The 25,357-nt window shown below is 40.1% G+C and overlaps 1 protein-coding gene across 1 annotated transcript in view; it reads right to left on the minus strand.

Annotated features, from left to right (window-relative positions):
* The window catches only part of LOC113406192 (cilia- and flagella-associated protein 47-like), a 691,445-nt gene that overhangs the window by 503,788 nt on the left and 162,300 nt on the right, over nucleotides 1-25,357 (minus strand). The window contains exon 33 of the mRNA XM_029910955.1: nucleotides 22,556-22,751. Coding sequence (XP_029766815.1) covers nucleotides 22,556-22,751 — 196 coding nt within the window. The remainder of the gene's footprint in view (nucleotides 1-22,555; nucleotides 22,752-25,357) is intronic.

The raw sequence follows: 25,357 nt of genomic DNA on the forward strand, positions 1-25,357 counted from the left end.
AAATAGTACTCCTCTTACGCAATTCTAGGTTTTTGTCATTTGGCAAGCATTTGTGTAAATATACTAAAAACTTGATTTAGAATATGATGTCAGTCAAATTCAACTTTGGCTTCAGATAAAAATAAGTCTGTAAACAATTTGAATGCCTTTTTCTCTATGATAATCTCAGATTATTTCTTCATATTTGGTAAGAATCAACAGTATGCTCAGTGCTATACAAGAAACAAAAATAAGACAGACCCTACCCTGAAGAATTTATAATCCAATAGACAGAAAAAGAAGACAAGATGCACTAGGAGGCTCTGAAGAAGGAATAAGAGTAGGGTTTTCCATCCCTTGAATGTTTGATGTAATTCACTTCCTGTGGCTATTGAGGAAGAAATGTCTTTAGATTGGACTTGAAGGGGGAGGAGTGTGTGGATACTGGAGAACCTGTGGAGTCATTCAAAGAGACAAGGCGACACAGTAAGATTGATTGGTGAGGAAAATAATTTTAACAGTCACCCATGTAATTAATTTAGCATGTCATTAATAAATATCAAAACTGATCAAATCTTGAATTTCTTAATCCATTCATTATAGGGATAACTGACATTCATGTTTCAGTTGCCTAGTTGCCTTGCCTAGATAATTTTCTGGCAAGATGAAAAAGTAGAAATTCATTTCAATGAATCTTCGCTTTTTATAAAAGCTCACCCATTATTTAAAAAAAAAAGTTATCTAGGTAATATTTGATGATAAAAAATGCTAAAAATATTAAGATTCCAAAGTGAAGCCCTCAGAAATACTTGGAAATACCCAATTTAGGTAGCCAATGCAAAACTTAATTTTGCCTCCTTGTGTTTATGTATAGTCAGAGACAAACACTAAATTAGGATGCAATTAAGGTTGCAAGTACATATCAATAATTTGGGGTAAAATACATTGCAAGGATGTTGTAATTATAAACCTTAAATTTTATCCAACAGTGACGCCATAAAAGAACTGCGAGTATAATTAAGGTGTTTTAGTGTTCATGGTGCCAGGTTAGATTACATGCCTTTTAAAAATATTGGATTTTGTTTTCCTCATGGTGCCACTAAAAGAAAGGGGTATTTTTTGTCTAGGTGCCCTAACTGTGAATTACCATTCCTTAACATGTTTTGATTTCTTTAAATTGAATCTTAAATCTGAAATTCCTGGATTTATAATACAGTAACTCCTCGCTTAATGTTGTAGTTACGTTCCTGAAAAATGCTACTTTAAGCAAAACGACGTTAAGCGAATCCAATTTCCCCATAATAATTCATGTAAACAGAGGGGGTTAAGGTTCCAGGGAAATTTTTTCATCAGACAAGTCTGTGGAGATAAGGTACAGGAGCGGGGGGGCAGGAGCAGGGATAGGGGGACACCCTGACATTAGCTCCCCTCTTCCCCCCCTCCCCCCGCCAGCAAGCAGGAGGCTCCCGGGAGCAGCTCCAAGGCACAGGGCAGGAGCAGCACATGGTAGTGTGGGGAGGGACAGCTGAACTGCCGGGCAATTGATAGCCTGCTGGGCGGCTGCCGCACAGGGAACTTAGGGGAGCTGATGGGAGGCTGCTGGTCCACCCTGGTTCCAAGCCCCCACCAGCTAGTTCCAACGGGCTGCTCTTTCTGCAAGTAGTGGACAAAGCAGGTGGCTGCCAAACAATGTTATAAGGGAGCATTGCGCAACTTTAAATGAGTATGTTCTCTAATTGATTAGCAATGTAACATCGAAATGTTAACTGGGACTTTAAGTGAGGAGTTACTGTACTTGCTTTTGTGATAATTACAAAAATCACTGAAATGCATTTTACCCTAAATTACTGTTACATACTTACAATCTTAAATCCATCTGAAACCTAATTTTGGTCTGGGAGTTTCCTTTTTTTTTTAAATGTTTTTTTTTTATTTCAAATGTCATACGAACCCTAAACAAAAAACTCAGAAAGAATATAAAAATCATATACTAACAGTGCTTTGAAGTAGGGTTGTCAAGCGATCAAAAAAAATTAATCGCTATTAATCACACTGTTAAACAATAATAGAATACCATTTATGTAACTATTTTTGGATGTTTTCTACATTTTCAAATATATTGATTTCAATTACAAAACAGCATACAAAGTGTACAGTGCTCACTTTATATTTATTTTTGATTACAAGTATTTGCACTGTAAAAAAACAAAAGAAATAGTATTTTTCAATTCACCCAATACAAGTACTGTAGTGCAATATCTTTATCATGAAAGTTGAACTTACAAATGTAGAATTATGTAAAAAAAAAAAAAAACTGCATTCAAAAATAAAACAAAATTTTTGAGCCTACAAGCCCACTGAGTCCTACTTCTTGTTCAGCCAATCACTCAAACAAGTTTGTTTACATTTGTAGAAGCTAATGCTGCCCACTTCTTATTTACGTCACCTGAAAGTGAGAATAGGTGAACTCATGGTATTGTTGTAGCTGGCATTGCAAGATATTTAGGTGACAGATGCGCTAAAGATTCATATGTCCCTTCATGCTTCAACCACCATTCCAGAGGACGTGTCCATACTGATGACGGGTTCTACTTGATAACAATCCAAAGCAGGGTGGACCAATGCATGTTCCTTTTCATCATCATGAGTCAGATGCCACCAGCAGAAGGTTGATTTCTTTTTTGGTGGTTCGGGTTCTGTAGTTTCCGCATCAGAGTGTTGCTCTTCTAAGACTTCTGAAAGCATGCTCCTCATCTCATCCCTCTCAGATTTTGGAAGGCACTTCAGATTCTTAAACCTTGAATCAAGTGTTGTAGCTATCTTTAGAAATCTCACATTGGTACCTTCTTTGAGTTTTGTCAAATCTGCAGTGAAACTGTTCTTAAAATGAACAACACGTGCTGGGTCAACATCCGAGACTGCTATAGCATGAAATATATGGCATAATGCAAGTAAAACACAGAGCAGGGGACATACAATTCTCCCCCGAGGAGTTCAATCACAAATTTAATTAATGCATTTTTTTTTTAAACAAGCGTCATCAGCATGGAAGCATGTTCTCTGGAATGGTGGCCAAAGCATGAAGGGGCATAAATGTTTAGCATATCTGGCATGTAAATATCTTGCAATGTCAGCTACAAAAGTGCCATGCAAATGTCTGTTCTCACTTTCTGGTGACATTGTAAATAAGAAGAGGGCAGCATTATCTCCTGTAAATGTAAACAAGCTTGTTTATCTTAGCGATTGGCCGAACAAGAAGTAGGACTGAGTGAAGTTTTACATTGTTTTGTTTTTGAGTGCAGTTATGTAACAAAAATAAATCTACATTTTTAAGTTGCACTTTCACGACAAAGATTGCACTATAGTACTTGTATGAGGTGAACTGAAAAATACTATTTCTTTTATCATTTTTACAGTGCAAATATTTATAATCAAAAATAATATACACTTTGATTTCAATTACAACACAGAATACAATATATATGAAAATGTAGAAAAACATCAAAATATTTAATAAATTTCAATTGGTATTCCATTGTTTAACAGTGTGATTAAAACTGCGATTAATCGCAATTAATTTTTTTAATAGCGATTTTAATTTTTTTGAGTTAATCGCATGAGTTAACTGCGATTAATCGACAGCCCTACTTTGAAGATATGAACACTCTGGGTGTTTTTTGTTTTTTACTTTAGCTTTTACGGTCAGAATCACTAGTATACTGTGATTGCTTTGCCCCTTTATCCAGTTAAGCTAGATTTACAGCTGTTTTGCAACACAAGCAGTAAAGTCCTTTCCTCCTGCCTTTTGCACCTCACTAAATTCCCCCTCCTTCCTGTCCTCCACATTCCCATGCACACACAGCCCCTTCTCCCTCCCGCAACCCCCAGGATGCATGCAAACGCATACACACCAGTTTTCTCTTCCCTTCTGCCCTCTATCAGGAGAAGACCCCAATGTAACAGATTCTGAGAAATATTTAGAATTAGAAATATTTAGAATTATTTATTGTCTCTGCCATTTTTTACAACTGAGAGTTTATCTATTGCATAATAATATCATCTCCTTCACAGAAACTCACAAGCAATTTTCCTCTTCCAAACTGGACACTATCTCCCACTGACCTCAATGGCACTGACGTCATAAGCTGATGCCCTCTTTCAAAAAAGCCTGTACTTCCCATTGTTTCCCAATAAAAATGAAGTCCAGGAAGAAGTTGGTCCCCTATTCTGTCAGGAAACAGAGAGGACACTCAATCCCAGTGAGAACTAGGCGGGATGGATTCCCTGTTCAGAATGGCTTGTGGTTTCAGTCCCAGTGAGAACAGCATGAGCTATTTTGAAAGAGAGCAGGCTTGCAAGAAATTCTCTGTAGAAAATTATTATTCTTTAGCCCCTGCTGGAGAAACTTTCATTCATGAAAAACAATTGGGAACATGACCATTAATCTTAAATTTTAAAATAGTTCAAATTTAGGCTAGGTACAGATTTCAGTGATTAAACTATATGACAAGTTTGACACCTCGATGTTATCCTGTTAAAACCAGAGAAAAGAAAAGAAAAAGTCTGGCACCAGGCAGTAAATTTCTTATAATACCCATTTTTATTTAATTTTAAATCCTAAACTAGTTAATGAATTTACTTATAAATTCTCAGAAAAAAAAACATTCTGCACTCAAAGAGTAAGTACTGTAATTTTTGGGAGGATATACTGTACAGGTTTGAATCTTTGCTTTCAACGCAAAACAATTCAACTTTAACTATGGAGCCACAACCAGATACTTCATACATTAGTCTTTTACTACATAGTCACATACTGTTTTTCCCACAGTTCAATAGCAATAGGTTTCCCATTCATTTTTCTTTCATTAAGAAAACCAAAACTTTATCTGTATTGGCAAGCATTTGGATCACAGAGCACTCAGCATTTATATCTGTTTCTCAAGCTTAATAAACTAAAAAACCCAATTAAAAGCTTATTTTGGATTAGACCAATATTATACAGGACCTTTGAATAAATATACCCCAATATATAAAGAACTTGAAGTTATTTAAATACTGTGTATCATTTCAGCATTCAAATAAGACAAGACAGTTGATTTCTAGGGATTATTACATTCCTTTCACCTTTCAGTATGCTGTTTCATACCACCACATAGAGTATGAAATAATGAAAATGTACTGCTTCTCCCATCTTATTACTGAAAATAGCAATGGTTATATGAACTGCTTTGGACACACACAGCCAACAGTGCATCCCCTGCATCCCCCACATTAAATGTATAAACAGCTAAATCACTAACATAACTAGAACAAACTAAACCTATGCGCCTACCAATATGCCTTTTGGATTCCACATCTAAAACATCTTTCAGAAGCAGCTGGAGCATGCAAGATTCAAAAGGTTTACCAAGTGCAACTAGGTTTACATAATACAGGCACCTTGTTTTGATGTGAATGCAGTACCACTGTCGACATCTGAAAATGTGTCATATAAGCCAGAAAACCAGACTGGTCTCTGAATCTCTCTCAGTGATCTGTGTTTAGGTAGCCTTCACAAAATATATACATGAAATAAAATTAAATTGTAAATTCAAAGAAAATTGGTCTAAACAGTTCATTTCTTTCCTTAAACTCCTTTTGCCAATCCTCCAGATTTTCCATATTTTGGATGACATATGGACAGCTGGAATCTTTTCATGTATGTGGGTCTCCTCAAGTTCCACCCCTTTTCATACCAACTCTTTCTTTAAAGGTATATAACACCAACTGGCACAAACTACTAATGACTAGAAGAAAAAGGATTTTTTAAAAATATTTCTCCAAATGTACTAAAAGCTGTATTTAAAGTGGAATTCTGCTTAATTATCAAAGGCAAAATATGCCCCTTCAACTCAATAAAATGTAGGCTTTTTTCGCTTTTCTATTAAGGACTAAGTGCTCAGAACTGATCACTGTTACATGTGAGCTCCCAGTCTGTTGAGAATCACATGTGCTGGAACTCTCTCCAATTTGGACAGACTATCTGGATTCCTAAAAAAAAATAGAAATAAAAAAAAATCCAGAAGCATCCCTTTCTTGCATCTAATCCTTCTTTGCATTGCTCTGTTTTGTACGCATGAGTAAATATTCTAAGTTAATGGAGTTTGTTGACTTAATGACTCAGAGTGCAATTAAAATCCAAGTAAAAACAGTTTAATAAATTTCTTGTACTCAAAGGACTCTAGTCTCTTCTCAGTACTTGGATGCTCATTAGAACATATCTTGAAATATCAATTACTGGATTTGCATGCAAAAACAAGTAGGCAGTTTCAACAATACATAAGGAAAGGCATATCTGTTTGTGAGGACAATCAAACCCTAAACATTAGATTTCCACTCCATACGGCTAAATGCAGTGCCTTGCATAATACAGACTAACACGGCTGCTACTCTGAAACCTAAACATTAGAGTAACACCAGCCTATTTGCATGTTTAAGCACCAACATATTTCTTCTTGGGTATTAAAATACATAACATTTTTCAATCCTGGAGAAATGAGGTATACAGACATAGTAAACAGTGAAGGTTCATTCTCTTCATAACCTCATTGCAGTGCCCACCATATAGAGTTTGTGTGATTTTTATTTTGGTTGGAGAACCATCAGAATAATTCAAGCTATGGTTTGCAACACCAATTTGCTGTCAATCAATGTCATATAACCATAAAATCTTTACATGGGACAAAAATTCTACTCACCCACAGGTGTCTGGCACAACTAGACTCTCAGAACTGTGGCACAGTCAGAAGCATTGCTCAACTTAATAACTGTATTCCAATATATGGATGCAATCACATTTGCAAAGTTGGATGCTTTGGTGGTTGAGGCATACTCCTAGGGGCCAGTCCTCATAACACTGAACCAGTAACAGCAATACAGTTGTTCATATGAAAGTGAAGGGCAGCATACCAAAAAAATTGAAGATGTCATTCAAGCTTCATCTGTTCCAATACAGAGTATTCTTCAAAGGAGTGACTGCAATCATATTAAATATGAATATACTTGATGGCCAAAGTATATTTACAAAGTGCCACAGAGAAATATCAAGGACATTGCTGTAGACTTATGCTGAGTCTTATAGAATGAACATGTGACTGTTGATCATCTGAATGATCACATCCTTTTAATGTTTTTGTTGGTTCGCTATGGGCTAGTTGAATTTTTACTTTAATCTCTAATGCAATTTTCTGCTGTACACCTCCCCAAAGTGTTCCTAGGATGATTCTATGTAAACTTTCCATTCTAAAGATGTGTTACTGGAAATACTGAGCCATCTTCCCGTAACGATTCCATTTGTTCATTATTATTAACTTTTGTAAGACCAAAGAACCAACATTCAATGTAATTGTGGCTTTTACATTGCTAAGATTATGCTGTAGAGTTCGTCTGGGATATGTTCAGAGGAAGAACTTGTTATATGATTGAAGAGGATTTAGTTGACCAAGTTGTTGAGAAGGATTAGACCCCACCCCACCATGGTAAGACTCCATTCTCCAGAGGTTGCCTCGGTAAATAATAATTTACCACATATATTTTGTGCCAAATACAGTCTTCTAGGGGTAGAAATGTCACCAAAAGTTTATAAACTAATTAAGCAGCTAAGGGGACACTTATCTTTAAATGACGCTGAGGATGGTTTGTGGCCAAGACCACTGTTCCCTGCTTGGAAAAGCAGCCAAGACTGGGACAAGGGATGAAGAGAACACTAAGGAGAAATGACTGGGAGAATTGTAAGGGAAATAGTGTGTGACAGACCCAGACCAGTGGGGTACAGGAGTCTGGTAGAGGGCAAATATACTGGTCACTGGATGAGTAGTTTTCTGTTCCCTGAGTGACCAGAGCAGGGGCTGCACTAGAGTAATCAGGAACCTGCTAGAACCAGTTAAGGCAGGCAGGCTAATTAGGACACCTGGAGCCAATTAAGAAGAAACTGCTAGAATCAATTAAGGCAGGCTAATCAGGGCACCTGGGCTTTAAAAAGGAGCTCACTTCAGTTTGTGGTGTGAGTGTGAGGAGCTGGGAGCAAGAGGCGCAAGGAGCTGAGAGGGTGTGCTGCTGGAGGACTGAGGAGCACAAGGGTTATCAGACACCAGGAGGAAGGTCCTGTGGTGAGAATAAGGAAGGTGTTTGGAGGCGGCCATGGGGAAGTAGCCCAGGGAGTTGTAGCTGTCATGCAGCTGTTACAGGAGGCACTATAGACAGCTGCAGTCCACAGGGCCCTGGGCTGGAACCTGGAGTAGAGGGTGGGCCCGGGTTCCCCTCAAACCTCCCAATTGACCTGGACTGTGGGTTCTTCCAGAGGTTAAGGTCTCTGGGCTGTTCCCCAACCCACATGGTGAATCTCTGAGGCAAGAAAATCCGCCAATAAGCGCAGGACCCACCAAGATAGAGGAAGAACTTTGTCACAAGTGATATGTAGGGTAAAGGTTATGTAGGGGGTTGAAGGTGAGGACAAGGAGGCTAAATATCTGCTGCAAAGGATCAATATCAAAGAGGTTAATTAAAATTGACATTTCAAAAAATTCTTCTACTGGCAGCCATTATATTGCAGAAAATTAATATATTTATAACTCCAGCAATACGGGAACAGTGTCAGAGATAGGAAAGCTATTTCTGTCATACTCCTAATACTAGCTAGATATGGAGAAGAACATTTACATGTCTTGCTTAAATGTTAATGTTCTTCTAACACAGGTTACTGTAATCTTATTGCAAAGAAAGATTCAACATCACAGTTACAATGAAGCCCTTATGAAGTTCTGTGCCAGTATTCCAAGATTTTATCATTTCATTGGTATACTTGGTAACTTCTAAAATGTGGAAGAATGCAAAGCTACCACTAGGGTGAAAGAGTCATACAAATGAGTTACTTCAAAACTTCCCATTTCAGCAGTTGTCTAGATTCTCAAAGTATTAAGAAAAATCTATTTTAGCAAAGACTAAGCCTGCTTTTGGAAGAAAAAGATCAAAATCCAATGGTATGCATATGGCCTTAACTATACTCTTTTGTGAGGGGAGCTATGGCAGTTTGAGAAAATTGAAGTTTGATAAGTCGATTCATATTTTGATAGTTAAGCAAACTAAAACTCATTTGATGGTGTTCTTAACTAGCCTTAAAATATCGTAAGAAATATTACAGTAGAAAATTGAAGTCCACACAGCAATTTCCTGCTCATGGAAAGCAATTCTGGTTTGGAAATTTCTGTGATAAGATCTTACATGATTTGATCTGTGTGAAACATGGCTTGAAACTTCATTTAGATTACTACAATATAGAGCAATTGATTTGATATCACAGTGCTCCTTCTAGCAGCTGAAGAGTTTTTCTTTCAGAATGTGAAAAAACTATACTTCAACAATTATCCTTCTAAATTTGCAAGATTTTCACAAAATTTGTTAACCTAATTTGTTCTGGTGATAGCACATCATCATAAACTTAGGGAAAAGATAGGACAAATAGCTTTCAGGACATAGACAGTTTTGCTATATTTCTAACAGAAGCAAATCCTGGAGGCAATGGCCTACTACTGAGTAAATCATGGAATGCCATAAACATTGCACAAGAGTGGAGGTTTAGCACCAAAAGAGAGAAAGAAAAATGGTCCCAGAGGTAGCTGAGCTCTAAGCGATTAGGGATTTGTAGACCCCCAAGATTTTTACCTGAATCTGAATATATTTCTAGATTTTGCTGTAGCCAATGCTGGACACAAGTTGCTCCTGATGACTTGCTTAACACATCAGCTAGTGAAAAATGTTGCTTCTCAGCTTAAGTTTCTGGATGGCCGACATAGCTACTTCTAAGAAGAAAGTCCAGTGCAGTAGTTTAAACTACAGGGAACAGATGTGGATGAACAAGGTGAAGTCTTCTGAGAAAAGCTGGCATATTTTTGCCAGCCAAGAGTTTTCAAAGGTTACATGTATATTTCTTTAAACTAAACAACAACAAGTGCCCATTCAAGGACTCTAGGTATCCCAACACACATAGAACATGTAATAAAGACTACCTACCAGCATAAAAATAATCATATGTTAAAAAGAAATAACTCAGTCAAAGCATCAGAAAAGCCCTCCCTGGAACACAACCCCAACCTTCTTTGAAATGTCTGTCAAAGAAATGGACTGACAGCATGACTGAAGGATATCAAGTTCAGATTATTTAGGACCAAGGATCTGTTTTTCTATAGATTTGGTGTATCTGTTCTAACAGTCCACCCAAACATTCCTGAGGTTTAACTGTAGATAAACGTACCATATTTTACTTAATTGCTAACATATTTTTATAATAGGTGTTTCCATATATTAATGTGTGTCTTCACTTTTACTGATCTAGCTAGCATACATAAAAGCAAGTATTTGACCCTTACTACATTAAAGACAATGCATCAAAATATAAACTGGTAGGAGTAAAATACCAGGATTTTCACCCCACGGTTCCTCAGATGATCACTTTTTCCTCTATTATCTAGTTCAAGTTTCCCCTACAGATAGAGCACACTTATTTTGTACAGTGTAAAATATCTGACATTTCAGGTTTCCCTCTACAATAAGGCCCTAGGAACAAAGGTGAGTAAGTGCTCCTTCTTTATAGGACACAACATTATCTTCATGACTTCTCCAGTAGTCACAGACAGCAGAAGTGAGCAATCAGCTTTTGTCTGCTGCTTGATAATGTGTTGAACTGTTTCCAGAACAATCAGAATGAAGGTAAGGAATATTTTACACTAAGATACAGAAACTAACATTTCTGCTTCATCAGAATTAAAACAAAACTAACAAATTACATATAAACACAAATTTCAAGTCAAGTACAGGTCTCCAAATATTTAAATACTGTAAGTTTAGCATGTACAAGCAAGGCTAACTTAAACTTTATCCTGATTCAAGACTTTAGATTATATAATCCTTCTCTCTGAACAATGACTGCCAAAATATCATAAATCTCTCACATAACTGGAGAATGAATCTACCATTTTTACTGAATAAACTCGGATTATTAAAGAAAATAAGTACATAATTATTCAAACAGAAAAACTGAACCAACATCTTAGGTACAGTATAATTACAGTTATCCAAAGTCCCTTTATCTGAAAATCCTAGTAATCCAAATCCACAGTGAGTCCGACATGTAGATCAATGTTAATTAATAGCACTTCCATTTATCTGAACAGCCAGTTAGCCAAAACTTTTGGATGTCCCCCAGGCCATTCAGATAAATGGGAGTATACTGTATACCCAATAGATTCTTAGGTCTGATCATCTTGAACACTTAATCAAAACTTTAATTACAGATGGTGATAATACCACTGCCTATTATTAAGAGTGTCTATCATTTCCCATTATACAAGTCTTTTTTTCCAGTTGCTTATAAACTTCACAAAACTTTAGCAGTTTGAGATAACATTTTCCATGCCAGTATCTGCCTCAAGCTGAACTTTTTGGAAAAAAGGTTTGTTTATTTTTTTGAAACAGTGTGGAAACAGTTACTTAATTACCTACAGTAACTGTTGTTCTTTGAGATGTGTTGTGCACATATATAGTCCACTGTAGGTGCATATGCACCCAATGCACTCAAGTGTCAGAGACTTATGCTCATGCGCTCCTGCTCACCTTATGCATTGAGCCAAAGCCATAAAAGTGGTTATCACATCCTTCTCACCACTTGTAAAATTATTGACTGAAGCAGAGGGGAAGGTGGGAGGGCCACGGAATGTATATGTGCACAACACATCTCAAAGAACAAATTACTATAAGTAAGTAACCATTTTTGCTCCTTTAAGACACTGTACACATATACATTCCACTGCTGGTGACTGTGTAGCAGTTCCCTCTTAAGTGGTGGGATGTCAGAGAGACTGCAATACCAACTTGCCCAAGTTGGCACTGTCCCAGGAGGCTAAATGATGGCACGTCTGGAAAAGCATGTACAGATAGCCACGTTGCTGCTTTGCAGGCATTTGTTATGGAACATTGCTCAAAAAGGCTGAGAAAGTGGACTGAGCCCTGGTGGAGTGAGCCTTTATTTTCAGTGGAGGAGAGACTTTCGCAAGATCATAAATTTTAATACAGTCAGAAAACCAGTGTGGGAGATGTTGAACTGTCACTGGGTGGCCTTTGACTCTCTCATATTAGGCTACAAAAAGCCTGGGAGAGTTTCTGAGGGCGAACAAGATGGAACGACAATGTTCTGCAGACATCCAACGTGAGAAGGCTTTCTTCAACTTTGGAGAACGAGGTTTTGGAAAACACACTAGAAGCTAAATGGATTGATTCAGGTGAAAAGCGGATACCACTCTTGCAAGAGATCCGGAATTGACAGCAGCCATCTTGTATATTCAGCCATCATAAGTTGAAAACAAGAAACCAGAGTCAGGAAAATTTGGCTTTGGCAGATAGAACAACATACCAGCTGCAGCATTACTAACAGGGATAGATACAGTAAAATCACAGATTCATGGGAATGGAAGGGAGTATGGACAAGCTAACATTGTTTCTGCAAGTCTTACTGCATGTCTATGTGAATTTCTTGTTAGAAGTTGCTTTTGCTGATAAGTAGAAATGAAATTGTTTTAGCCCATTAGGGATTATTTTGAGAAATTAGTTAGTGTGTATTTTGGAGGAGCAGGGAGTCACATTCTACTGCTGATTACGCATTTCTACCCTGAGAGTGTATCCCACCAACAAGTCATAAAGATAAGCAGACCTTGAGATGTTTTAACAAACTTTGAAAAACACAAAAAGGTAAGTAGGCAGGCACTAGACGTAGGAACCCCTGTATAGTGATGTTTTATGTTAAATGATTGGTTAGAATTATTGTATAGTTACAGGTTGAGTGAAATAATTGGTTATGGTATAGATAAGAAGAACTCTAATTTTAACTATATAGTGAGAGTCAGAAGAGAAGTTTGTTGGACCTAACTCCGGATCACAATTAGATCAAGATCAAGCTGCTAGACTTCTGATATCCTGCACGACCATACCATGCAGAACTCACAGCCCCAGATGATCCAATCTTGACTAGCCATCCAGAGAAGTTCATCTGTTTTATTGTGAGTACTAAGCATTGGATGCTTGGTGTGTGTATTCTGTTGATTACCTGCTAATAAATACAGGTTAAGGGTATTACTGTGTAAAGGCTCATTCACTCTGAAAAGGTCCCGCTAACCAGTAGAGGACCACTGGACCCAGGGAAGGGGCCCTAAATAGTTCAGGTAAAACCAGAGCCTTCCCTAGACATTTTGGTGCCCTATGCAGCCCCCCCATAGGGGGGGCTGTGGGAGGTCCCAGGCCTCCGGGGGGGAGGGGCTGGACCTAGGCCTCTGCAGGGAGGGGTTGGGGGGTAGGGGGGAACCGCCCCCCAGCACTCAAAGGCCGTGCGGCTGGGAGCCAGGGGAGCGGAGCAGGCTGGGGCTGGGTCACTCCACTTACCACACAGTGAATGCAGGCCCCCCAACCCCTGCAGCAGTCCTCAGGGGAGTGGGGGCGGGGCTGGGGCGGAGCAGGGGCAGGAAGAGGCAGGACGGAGCAGCGGCGGGGGCTTTGGGGAAGGGGTGGAGTGGGGGCGGGGCTGAGGCGCAGCAGGGGCAGGAAGAGGCGGAGCGAGGGCTGGAGCAGCACGCAGCTGCACAGAGCACCAGGAAATGTGGTGTCCCAAATTTCCTGGTGCCCTACGCAGCTGCGTACTTTGTGTATGGGTAAGGACGGCCCTGGGTAACACTACCATTGGCATGAACTTAAGGTGGGGCCTGAGATAAACCTTGTCTTTGTCGAAAACTGCACAGGGAGCATCAGCTAGCAGAGCCTGTAGCTCCAAAATTCTTCTCGCAGAAGTAATTGCCACCAGAAATATAGTTTTCACAGATAGAGATAGCAACGTTGTTGCCAGGGGCTTAACGGGGCCCCCCATTAACCTTGACAGAACCAATATCCATGATGGCACTGGGTCAGATACCAGAAGATAGTCATTGACTAGACCTTTCAGAAATCTGGACACCAGAGGGTGAGAGGAAAAACAGAAACCCCCTCTACTGGCGGATTAACTGCAGACACGAAGCACAGTAAAAGCTCAGAGAGCTAACAAAGGCTGGATGACTTCAAATGTAATAAATAATCCAGTATATGACTAATGACCAAGCAATAGGGTGATAAAAAAATGAGATCAAGCCCAGATGGAATAGGGATGGTATGATGGGATATCAATTAATTGCCAAAATTAGGCTCTTTGTTTATTAGCGGTAAATATGCCCAATGGCCTGTGATGGGATCTTAGATGGGGTGGGATCTGAGTTACTATAGAGAATTCTTTCCTGAGTGCTGGCTGGTGAGTCTTGCCCACATGCTCAGGGTTTAGCTGATCGCCATATTTGGGGTCGGGAAGAAATTTTCCTCCAGGGCAGATTGGCAGAGGCCCTGGAGGTTTTTCGCCTTCCTCTGCAGCGAGGGGCAAGGTCACTTGCTGGAGGATTCTTTGCACCTTGAAGTCTTTAAACCACATTTTGATTACTTCAATAACTCAGACACAGGTTAGGGGGTTGTTACAGGAGTGAGTGGGTGAGATTCTGTGGCCTGCGTTGTGCAAGAGGTCAGACTAGATGATCATAATGGTCCCTTCTGACCTTAAAGTCTATGAAAATTCCTTCCACTTAACTGTGTGTGTTGCTCTAGTGGAATCTTTCCTGCTGCTCAGTAAGACAGCTTGGACATCTCCGGAGCACAATTTTTTCATGAGCATTTAACCAGGCATCATCTATGCAGTGAGGTGGAGAGATCAGAGGTTGGGATGTAGAGACCTGCCCTGGTTCCAAGATAGGTCATGTTCAACTGGTGGCCTGATTGAAAACTGGTGTAGGTCTGTGAACCAGTACCATCTTGGCCAGGCTGGTGCTGCTAAGATTAATGTTGCTTTATCTGTTTTCAGCTTCTTGAGTACTGTTGGGATGAGGAGAACTGGAGAAAACGCATACAGCAGATGATTCGTCCATAGAAGGAGATATGCATCTGTTAAGGAACCCAGACTCTGGCCTGAAGCAAAATCTTTTGCATTTGTTGTTCAGGTTGGTAGTGAGCAAGTCTATTTTTGGGTATCCCTATTGATGGAAGATGTCCTTTTTGATTGACCACTCCACTAAATGCCTGCTGAGGGAATCTGCAATGGTTTCCTCACTCTTGGAAGGTGGAAAATTCTCAGGGAAACTTTGTTCCTTATGCATAGGTTCCACAGATGGATAGCCTCCTGACATAGCTGAGTCAATATTGACCCTTGCTGAGATAAAACACTGCAATGGACAGCGGGGGCTTTGAGCCGGAACGTGCCAGAATACCATTCTGGTACTATGTTGTAGTCAAGTTATAACATACAAAATAGGCAAGCTAAAAATCACAGAGATAGGGTGGAAGGAAGTTGAGGGGGGATCAGAGGGAGGCAGCGGCAGGATGTCCATTGCGGGGATGAGGCAGTGAGTTGGGGATTACCAAGGATGGGGAGGGGAGGGGAGGGGAGGGCCCACCCAATCGCAGCCCAGCTAAGGGAGCGGGAGGGACCAAGATGCTCTACATGCAGACTCCTGCTCCCAGTTGTCAGCCTAAATGGGAAGTGACAAATCCAGTCTAGCACTTACACACCAATCACCATGCACAAAGTGTCCCTGAAGTGGGGTGACAGTGAGTAACAATGATCAGGTCAGTTAAACATCCTCAGGGAGCCAATCACCACCTCCCAATATTAGGTAACATTGTGTAGCCAACCACTACTAGACAAAGAGAACAGCCAATAAATTCTCTGTGCCAAATTAGGCAGCCAATCAATACTTCGAAACCCAACAGTCCATCAGTGTTAGCCACCTCCTGTTCTGCTGCCAATCACTGTATTCCCACCAGACATCCACCCTCATTGCCCATACCCAGAAAGAATCTATTCTGGTAACCCCTGCCCTGCACACCAATCACAGCAGCGGAGTACCATGCTGGAACTTGCAACTCCCCATGGATGGTCAGGGAGTCCCATGATAGCCTAAGGCAGATAGCAAGGACTGCCCCCCATCACTTTCAAGCTAGGTGTTTGGGGTGGGGAGGGCATTCCCGTACCTTGAGATTTATGACTAAACCACTGGGTGTTGTCTGTAAGGACTTGCACCTTCCTGGCTCCTAATGGTAGATATAAATGACTAACAGGCCCAATGAACCACAGAGAGCTTCAGCACATTTACGTGCAGAGAGACCTCCTGGGGTGACCACAGAGCTTGCACACGAAGTCGAGCAAGGTAGATGCAAGCCTTTGGTAGATGCATCTGTAACCAGAGATTCATAGTTGATTCTGGAAGGGCTAAGTCCAGGGACTGAAGCATTCATGCAGGTATGCAAACCAGCATGTCCAGAAGATGCCTGGATGGATGATATATTGAACGGAGCCAGGCCTGAAGACGGCAAAAGGTGAAGTCTGACATGCGGAGTTATGTATTTGCATGAGGCCAGGTGACCCAGTTGTAGGCAGGAAGGCACTGTTGCTGGGTTGGACTTCAAGCTTTCGGACAGAATAATTAAGAACTGAAACCTGTTCAAAGGAAGATAGGACATCACAATTACAGTGTCGAGGTCTGCTCCTATGAATATTATATGCTGCATCAACTGTAACTTTGTTTTGCCTAAATTCAGTTTCAGGGCCAGATGAAAGAACTGCTATCTGATTTCAAGGATGTGGATTTGGATGCTTGAGGCTCTGCACAACAGCCAATCGTCAAGGCAAGGGAAAATTTGGACACCTAGGTGACACAGGTGGTCCGCTATCACCACCATGTGTTTTATCAAGACCCTTGGGGCTGACAACAGGCCAAAGGGGAGCACCATAAATTGGGAGAGTATGTCTCCTGCTATGAAGTGAAGGTACTTCCTGGGGCATAGTTGTATTGCCACATGGATCTATGAGTCCTACAAATCAAGGGCAGCATACCATTCTCCAGGAAAGGGATAATGGAAGCAACGGTAACTATCTTTAACTTGATTTTCTTAATAAAGCAGTACAACTTGGTAAAAAAAAAATGGAACAAACTATCTGACTTTTGGGGGATTAGGAAGCAACAGGAATAGAATCATTTCCCTCTGTAATGACAAGCCACCTCTTCTATTGCTCCCAATTCCAAAAGAGACTGTACTTATTGAAGCAATACAGTCTCAGAGATGGTTCCCTGAAAAGAGATGGGGAAGGTGGGCTGGAGAAAGGGAGGGAGGTGAACTGGATAACATATCCCTCCTTTATAGTGCTGAGCACCCCTTATTCAATGTTGTGTCATTCCAAGCACTATAAAAGAGCAATAGTTGTCTTCCTAAAAGGTGGGACAGGTACGGTGTCCTCAAAAAGTCAGTAAAAATACCTGTTTAGAGGTTGTCGAGGCTTGGTGACAATGAAGATTGTGGTTTGTATCAAAATACTCTTGTTCAAAAAAATGGAGCTATCGCCTCATCTTCTTCAGACAGAGTATCAGGTATCGATTTGGTGAAACCCAAATCAGATGATTCTGCCATCAGATCATAGAATCATAAAAGTGTTGGACTGGAAGGGACCTCAATAGGTCATCTCCTGCACTGAGGCAGGACTAAGTGTTATCTAGACTATCCCTGACAGCTGTTTGTCTAACCTGTTCTTTAAAACCTCCAATGACGGAGAGTTCACAACCTCCTTAGATAATTTGTTCCAGTGCTTAACTACCCTCACAGTCAGGATAGTTTTCCTAATGTCCAACCTAAATTTCCCTTACTTCAATTGCAGTCCATTAGATCTTGTCCTGTCAATGGTTAAGGAGAACAATTTATCACCCTCCTCTTTATAAACCTTCCAAGGAAGAGGAAGAGTATCTTTCGATACAGACTCACTAACCTGCTGAGGTGGGCTTTAAACTAGGTTTAAGGGGGACAGGAAACAAAAGCCCATAGGTAAGTCCAAAACATGAACACCTAGGTGAAGAGTTGGAATCTTGGGGGAACATGGGATATGCAACATGGACAAAGGAGAGACAAGAGGGAATATAGAGGGGAAATCTGATAAACATCTTAGATGTCTGTGTACTAATGCAGGAAGTATGGGGAATAAACAAGAAGAACTAGAAATACTAGTGAATAATCATAAATATGGTATATGGCATCACAGAAACTTGGTGGGATAATTCACATGACTGGAATATTGGTACAGAAGGGTACTGCTTGTACAGGAAGGACAGGCAGGGAAAAAAGGAGGAGGTTGTGCCATGGATATCAGAGATGTATACAATTGCACTGAGGTTGAGATAGAAGTGGGAGACAGACCTGTTGAAAGTCTCTGGGTAAGGATAATAGTGGTAAAAAATCAAAGGTAAAATCATGGTAAGGATCTAATATAGACCACCAGCCCACAAAAAAAAAAAAAAAAAAAAAAAGAGGTGGATGAGACTTAAAAAAAACAAAACAACAACAACACACAATTAACAAAATCATCCAAAACACAGGACTTGGTAGGGCTATTGTACTGCTCATTACTCTGAAAAAGTCAGGCCCAAGGCATCTCAATTTGGGCACCCAAAATTAGTGGATACTTTTTACCTTAATCTCTCTGTGTCAGTTCCTCATCTGTAAAATTAGAATACCACTGCCACCTCATCTCAGAGGCGTTGTGGAAATTGATTAATTAATATTTGTGAAGCACTCAGATACTGCAATGATGAGCACTACAGAAAACCCCATGAGGAAATCAATAATTCTGTCTTCAGAGTAGGGTGTGAATAATAGTGTAATAAGGAAGGCCTAGAGCCACACACTGAATAATAAGCTGAAAAACAAAATATTTTAGAAGCTCTTCATGAAATGAGCACCATCCATCCTGTGCACTGAATAATGTAGATGTCCTGTGTAAAGAATAGTATGTGACCATATAATTAAAGATTGTATCATATTGCATACAAATAAGGGGCCAAATTAAGGTTGCACAGGCAACACGTTATATTAACGAATTTTATTATTTTGTTGAGAGGACCCATAAAAACCATGAATTGAAAAAACTGGCTTGAAGCAGGTATAGTCAAAGCAGTCACCATGTAAACTTCCACATAGAAAATACATATACATATATATACATACACACATATATACATATATATACATACACACACACACACACACACACACACACACACACACACACACACACACACACACACACACTCCTGCTATTCCAGTCTGAGACTTCTCTGAAAGCAGAAAAATACTAATTATGTTAAATTGTGAGGGGATTTTGTGGTATACAAGTGTCTATAAGGAACCAGACAGAGACCATGAAACTCATTGTCACTTATCTATGGCCAAATCTGAAACCAACTCTTCACAAATGAGCACATTAACCTACTGAGCCATCTGCCCCATTATGATGATTTAATACAAACATTTTATTTCTGAGTATCCGATTACCTAATTAAACTTCTCATCATTTTTGAGTGCCAACTCTAAACCTATTGTAAAAAGCTTTTAAAACTAAATAATGGTTTAATCCTGCTTTAGAATTGAAGATAAAATGTACTAATTCATTTTTTACAACAATTTATGATACTAAGCTACAAAGTATTGCCAGGAGGCAAAAAGAATAGTTACTTACCCTACTGCAACTGTGGTTCTTCAATATGTGTTGTTCACAAGTATTCCGCTTCGGGTTTGCAATGCACCCCATGCACTGGAGATCAGAATCTTTTGGCCAGCAGCGTCCACTGAGACGGATTCTGTGCCCTCACACCCCCCACAACTGAGGGCATAAAGAGCAAAGTGGAGACCAACTACCCCTTAGTTCCTTCACCAATAAGAAATCTAGGTGTTAACTAGATTCTGTAGTAGCAAGAAAGGGGGGTTGATTGGGGATTATATATGAGAACACATCTCAAAGAACCACAGTTACTGTAGGGTAAGTAACTGTTCTCTCGTCTTCAAGTGTTTGTCCATATGTATTTTACTTCTAGTGACTCACAAGCAGTCCTGGAGGTGGATGCTCAGGCAAGTGTGCCAGAACCTTTGTAGAAGTGGGGGCCAAGGCCAAAGTGCCCCCTCCCTCTTCGAGGCTGGCTGCTCCAGCAGTGAGACAGCTTCCCTCTCTTCTGGTGCCACAGCAGCCCCTGGTGGGGTGAAAAGTGTAATTGCAGCATCTCCCCAGCAGAATCTATTATTTGCGGGGAGGACAGGGGGAATCTGCAGGGGACATGAATTCTGCACTTACATTTCTTTTGTTAAAAAGTGAGGCGGCCCCCGATTCCAGTGCCAGGGCTCAGAGTTTACTTAAATAATTAAGACAGCTCTGCCAAAGCGGGCATCTGACTTAGATGGCTCGACAAGGGAATAATGCCTTTAAAATGTATATAATGATTCCCAAGTAGCTGCCCTACAAATTTCAGAGATCAGTACATTCTAATAAGCCACAGAGGCTCAAATAGGGGTTCCATGGGGGAACATCTTCCACAGAAGGATGATGATGTTGAGATCTCAAGAAGAAGCTGGGTCTCTGACAGGGAGTCATGAGCGCAAAAGTCCTTGAGAAATCTTGTCACTATGGAGTGTGAGAAGAGTGATTGTGAAAATCAGAGCATGATATGCAGAGATTGCAGCTAAATGGACTTTCAGGAAACTAAATGCTAGGACTTTTTCCTTCAGAGATAATATGTAGTCTAGAACCTTTGGTATTGGAGCCTCAACTGGGTCCACATTGTCCTGGGCTGCCCACACAGAAAATTATTTCAAATTTTGCAGCACAGGTTTTTACCATGGAGGCCTTCCTAAACACTGCTAATATTGTTAATCCAGTCAACATTCAGGCCATCAGATGTAACAAGTGGGGTTCTAGAGGCAGTGTTTCAGAACCAAGGCCAGATACTATGTCCATACAGACAGGGAGATAGATGGGAGGTTCACTGGACAATTGGAGAAGGTCTGAGAGCCAGAACTGTCTCAGCTAATATTGGGTTATCAAGATCACGGTGTCTGTCACATCTAATTTGTATTATCCTGGGGATTCACCAGAACCAGAGGGAATGCACAGAGGAGGCTCTTAGACCACAGGAGGAGGAATGCATCATTAGGGATTTCATGTTCATGCTGCCCCTGGAACAGAAAATCTTGCAACTGGCAGTCTCTGCTAATTCAAATGGTCTATCGCCAGGTTCCCCCACACCTGGAAGACAGGGTGCAACATGGCGTCTCATAATGACCACATAAGGTTGGATACCAGATTCTTGCTTAGTAAGTCTGACATACTCTTGTTTATTCCTGGGAGGTGAAGGGCCAGCAGGGTTACCGAATAGAGTTGGCATCATTCCTAGTGTTTGATGGCTGCCTGACATAACCAGGATGAGCGTATGCCACCCTATTTGTTGATGTAATGCATTGCTGACATATTGTTTGTCATGAACTGCAGTACTGAATTCCACCATGTTGTACAAGGGGCTCTGTATTGGAGGGGAGGGGTGAACATTGGTTCAAGGGGTCTTTTGATGTATTTCAGTCCAGTTTCAGGATTTTGGATGCAAGTTAAGCACTGAAAGAAATTTTAAAGACTTTCAGAGGGGCTTTTTTGAGGAAAAAGCTTGCTAGGGTTCTAGCCACTGGTAGTACACTGCTAGATTATGACTTGCTGCCACTGGCAGTAAGAAGGCACGGAAGGAGGGCCACTCCACCCTTTATGCCCTTTTATAGGCGCACAAGGCGACACAGACTGCGAACATGGTTCCAGCAGACACGGCTAACTAACAAAAACCCAAACACCTGGCCTCATATGCATTGAATGCATGCACACCTAGAGTGGGATCCACATTGACACACACTGAAAGAAATTATGTCTGGAAACAGAGGTAATGTTACCAGTTGTTGAACTGACAATTTCATCAGATCAGAGGACCAGAATTGCCTAGGCCAAATTGGTGCTACCATGATCAGAACTTCCACATCTTGTCTGAGCTTCAAGACTCTTGGTATAAGGAGGATTGGCAGATAGGTACTCGTCCCCAGAGTCCACAAGATGAGGCAAGTTTCTCATTGAGAACTGGGACTTACGCCCCTCTGGAGCAGAAAGTGTGACACCTTGTGTTTGTCTCTGTGGCAAATAGATTTATGATTTTGTGACCACACTTGTGAAAGTAGGTCTGGATGATGAAATCTTTATCCATCATTCCTGATCGCATGAGAACTATCTGCTCTGGTGATCTGCTAGGCTGTTTTGTAATCCATGCAGGTGCAGAGCTACTAGGGTGATCTGATGACAAATACACCAGTTCCAAAGGCAAACAGCTTCCCCACTCTGCCCTTTTTGCCCTAGGTTGAGGAGCACAAATGGCACAGGTGTGGTTCCAATGACTACTGCTGGCCAAAGATTCCATTCGAGTGAATGGAATGTATGTGCATGATAAGTGGAATATTTATGGGCACATATTCAAAGTATGGTACTTTCAGTGACAAACTGTCACAATATCCTTAAGATATACAGAAACTGGGGCAAAAGTACTAAGGGGGGGGGGGGAAGGAGAGAATAGTCAAAGTATTGCTTCACCTTTTTGACAGTCTTTCCACACAATTTTTCTGGTTTTCTCATAATGTGTATTCAGCCAGGTAAGGAGGAGTCTTTCAGATGGAGAATATATATTACTGGATAAAGGCTCAGCATTTATTCTTGGCATGCTTTGCAGGCTTTCTGAGCTCAACAGATTACTGATAGTAAGTGATGATACACGTGCAAGGACCAACACCTGAAATCAGAAAATATATTTCATCTTTTTACTAAAAAGTATAATTACAATTCCAAGTAGAAAGAACAAAACACAAAAATACAATTATTTTTCAAACACAGAAAAACTTTCAGATTTGAAGCTATTTGGTAGATTCTAAATTAGCATAAAGGCATGCTGCATTATTGGGGCAGAGCTGCCAGTCTCCACCTTTTTAACAACGTTTCTTTATTGTTTTCAAGAATATCATTTACAAACAGTGAACAGCATGAAATTTAACCACCTCTTCAAAACACCAACAAAAAAAGATCATGATGTATAAAAGCATGGGTATGAATTCAACCCAATGTGCTCCTAAAATTATGTAAATATAATATTAAGTCTTCCCTTCCATCTTCAAATGCACAGCAAATACACATGACATATTCACATGTATTTTCTTTGTCCAATTGCAGTTTACATTCAGCAGTGAAAAAACTATCTTTCCTAAAATCTACAGTATTTTCTTTTGATATTTAGAAATGGATTCAGAATCTTGTCAATGTTATCCAATTTATCCTCTATCCAAAAAACATTATTTTATGAGATCAATGTTTATATAAATAAACCTCCACTACTCTTTCAGTTCTGTACAGTTATCCTTTTAGCAATCATTAACATAGCAGAGATTGGTTCTGATTATGCTTTAGGGACTCTTAATTCCTGAATCAAATAAAATGCAAATGGGAGGTTCTAAACATATTTTGTTTCCAATTATTTTTCAATTATTTTTGATGATTTCATCAAAAATAATTTGACCTTTTTGCATTCCCAGAATGAGTCTGTAGAATCCAATAGCAGCTAAATTACCAATAAATATTGGAATTATTTTTTAATCCAAGTTTATAAATGCAAAGCCAATTTAATCCAGTGTTTGCAACATCTCCTTTATAGCTCATTTCATTTTTTCGGAGCCAGATTCACCGCCCAGTTTTTCTTAAAAATTCTCCTATTGACATTATTAAATACTTATATTATGGTAGCACCCAAACGTCCTTGCACACAGAGATTGACGTAGTTCCTGCCTCAAAGAGTTTGTAATCTAAAGCAAGCATCCTATAGACAATGGAGGAAGGGGCAATCAAATTTTTTCATAAACACATACTATTTTTTGTTTTGTGTTAATTATCTACTTTTCCCAAATATGTCTCAGCCTTGCAATCAGACATTGGTTACTGAGCATCTGGGGAGGGAAGGTGCTTTCCAAGCATAAGTGGCAACTTGGGGAGGAGCACAGAAGTTGGTTGCTGAGGTTGGTATCACTGACAGAGTGAACAGGATGAGGGAGAATGTGGAAAGAGAGACCAGAATAAATAAGTAGCAAGTGTCAGAGCTGGGAAGAACACTGAAGGTTAAGATAAGAAGTTTGAATCTGATATGATGGAAGAGAAGTAGCAATGGGTTAAAATAGAGGAGTCGTGTTCAGACTCATGGGCAAAGAAGATGATCTTAGCAGGTGAGCTATGTATGAATGAGACCGGGACAACATAGATGCCATGAAGTCCAATAAGGAGGAAGTTACAGCGTTGAAGAAGGGAGATGAGGACCTGGAAGGGACAGTTTTAGCTGTCTAGATGGAAAGAAAAGCTCAGATTTTAGAAATGTCATAGATGAAGTAGGAGCAAGTTTTGTATAATGATAAAATTTTGATAGAGACACTATATATGTGGGGCAAGAAAGAGGGATGACTCCCAGGTTATGAGCCTGACTGAAATGACAAACCGTGGTATAATCAATACTGAAAGCAAATGTAGGGGAGGGAAAATGGTGCAAAGGAAAAGATCAGGAATTCTGTTAAGTTTCAGGTAATGGTCAAAGGCATCCAGAGGGAAATGCTGGCAAAACAGGTAGAGATGTGAGACTGCAGAGTTTGCAGAGATTGCACAGCAGGGTTTGCACAAAATACAAGAGACCAGGATTTCAACTCCCTAAATTCTGAACCACCTCCACATTCCCACCAGCCTTCACACTGCACATGGAGGAGCTACGCTGCAACAGATTCCTTCAAATATATCTTCTTCTGATATCCCTATTCAGAGCATGCTTCATAGTGAGGAAAGGTCAGCAACATACGTTTCTTCACAGAAAAGGTTTAATTCACCCTCATGGTCCATCAACTCAAGACAGAGGAAAATCAGGCTACACATGAATGGTGGTGGCAAATTCATCTCTATATTCTACTATAGAAAGCAAATCCACTCTCAAACAATGATTGGGTTACATAAAAATAGAAGTAGGAAATTATAAGGACTAAAAGTAGTTCCTGGGATTGTGCAATATTGCTTGCAGCTTAAGTACTAATGAGCAATCAAAGGAATTATTCTAACCTTCAAGCAATCATTTCCATAAATTGCTATTTCACTTCAGCACTCAAGATCTGTTTTATTAACCCTCTTCTATTTCAAAAATATCCAGGTTGTCTGAGGTGGTGTCTTATACATCGATGTGAAATACATGTTGTACAGTAACTGAAAAAGCAGAATGGGTGGTGCTTCATTGTGGGAACTCAGCTGTGTTTTTTCTATCCATTAGTTACGTCTCATCTCTGGAATAGCCAGTCTGTCTGGCTTTCTAACTATACTGTAATT

Source organism: Terrapene carolina, unplaced genomic scaffold (assembly GCF_002925995.2).
Source record: "Terrapene carolina triunguis isolate 2854851 unplaced genomic scaffold, T_m_triunguis-2.0 Scaffold23, whole genome shotgun sequence".
NCBI lineage: Eukaryota > Metazoa > Chordata > Testudines > Emydidae > Terrapene > Terrapene triunguis.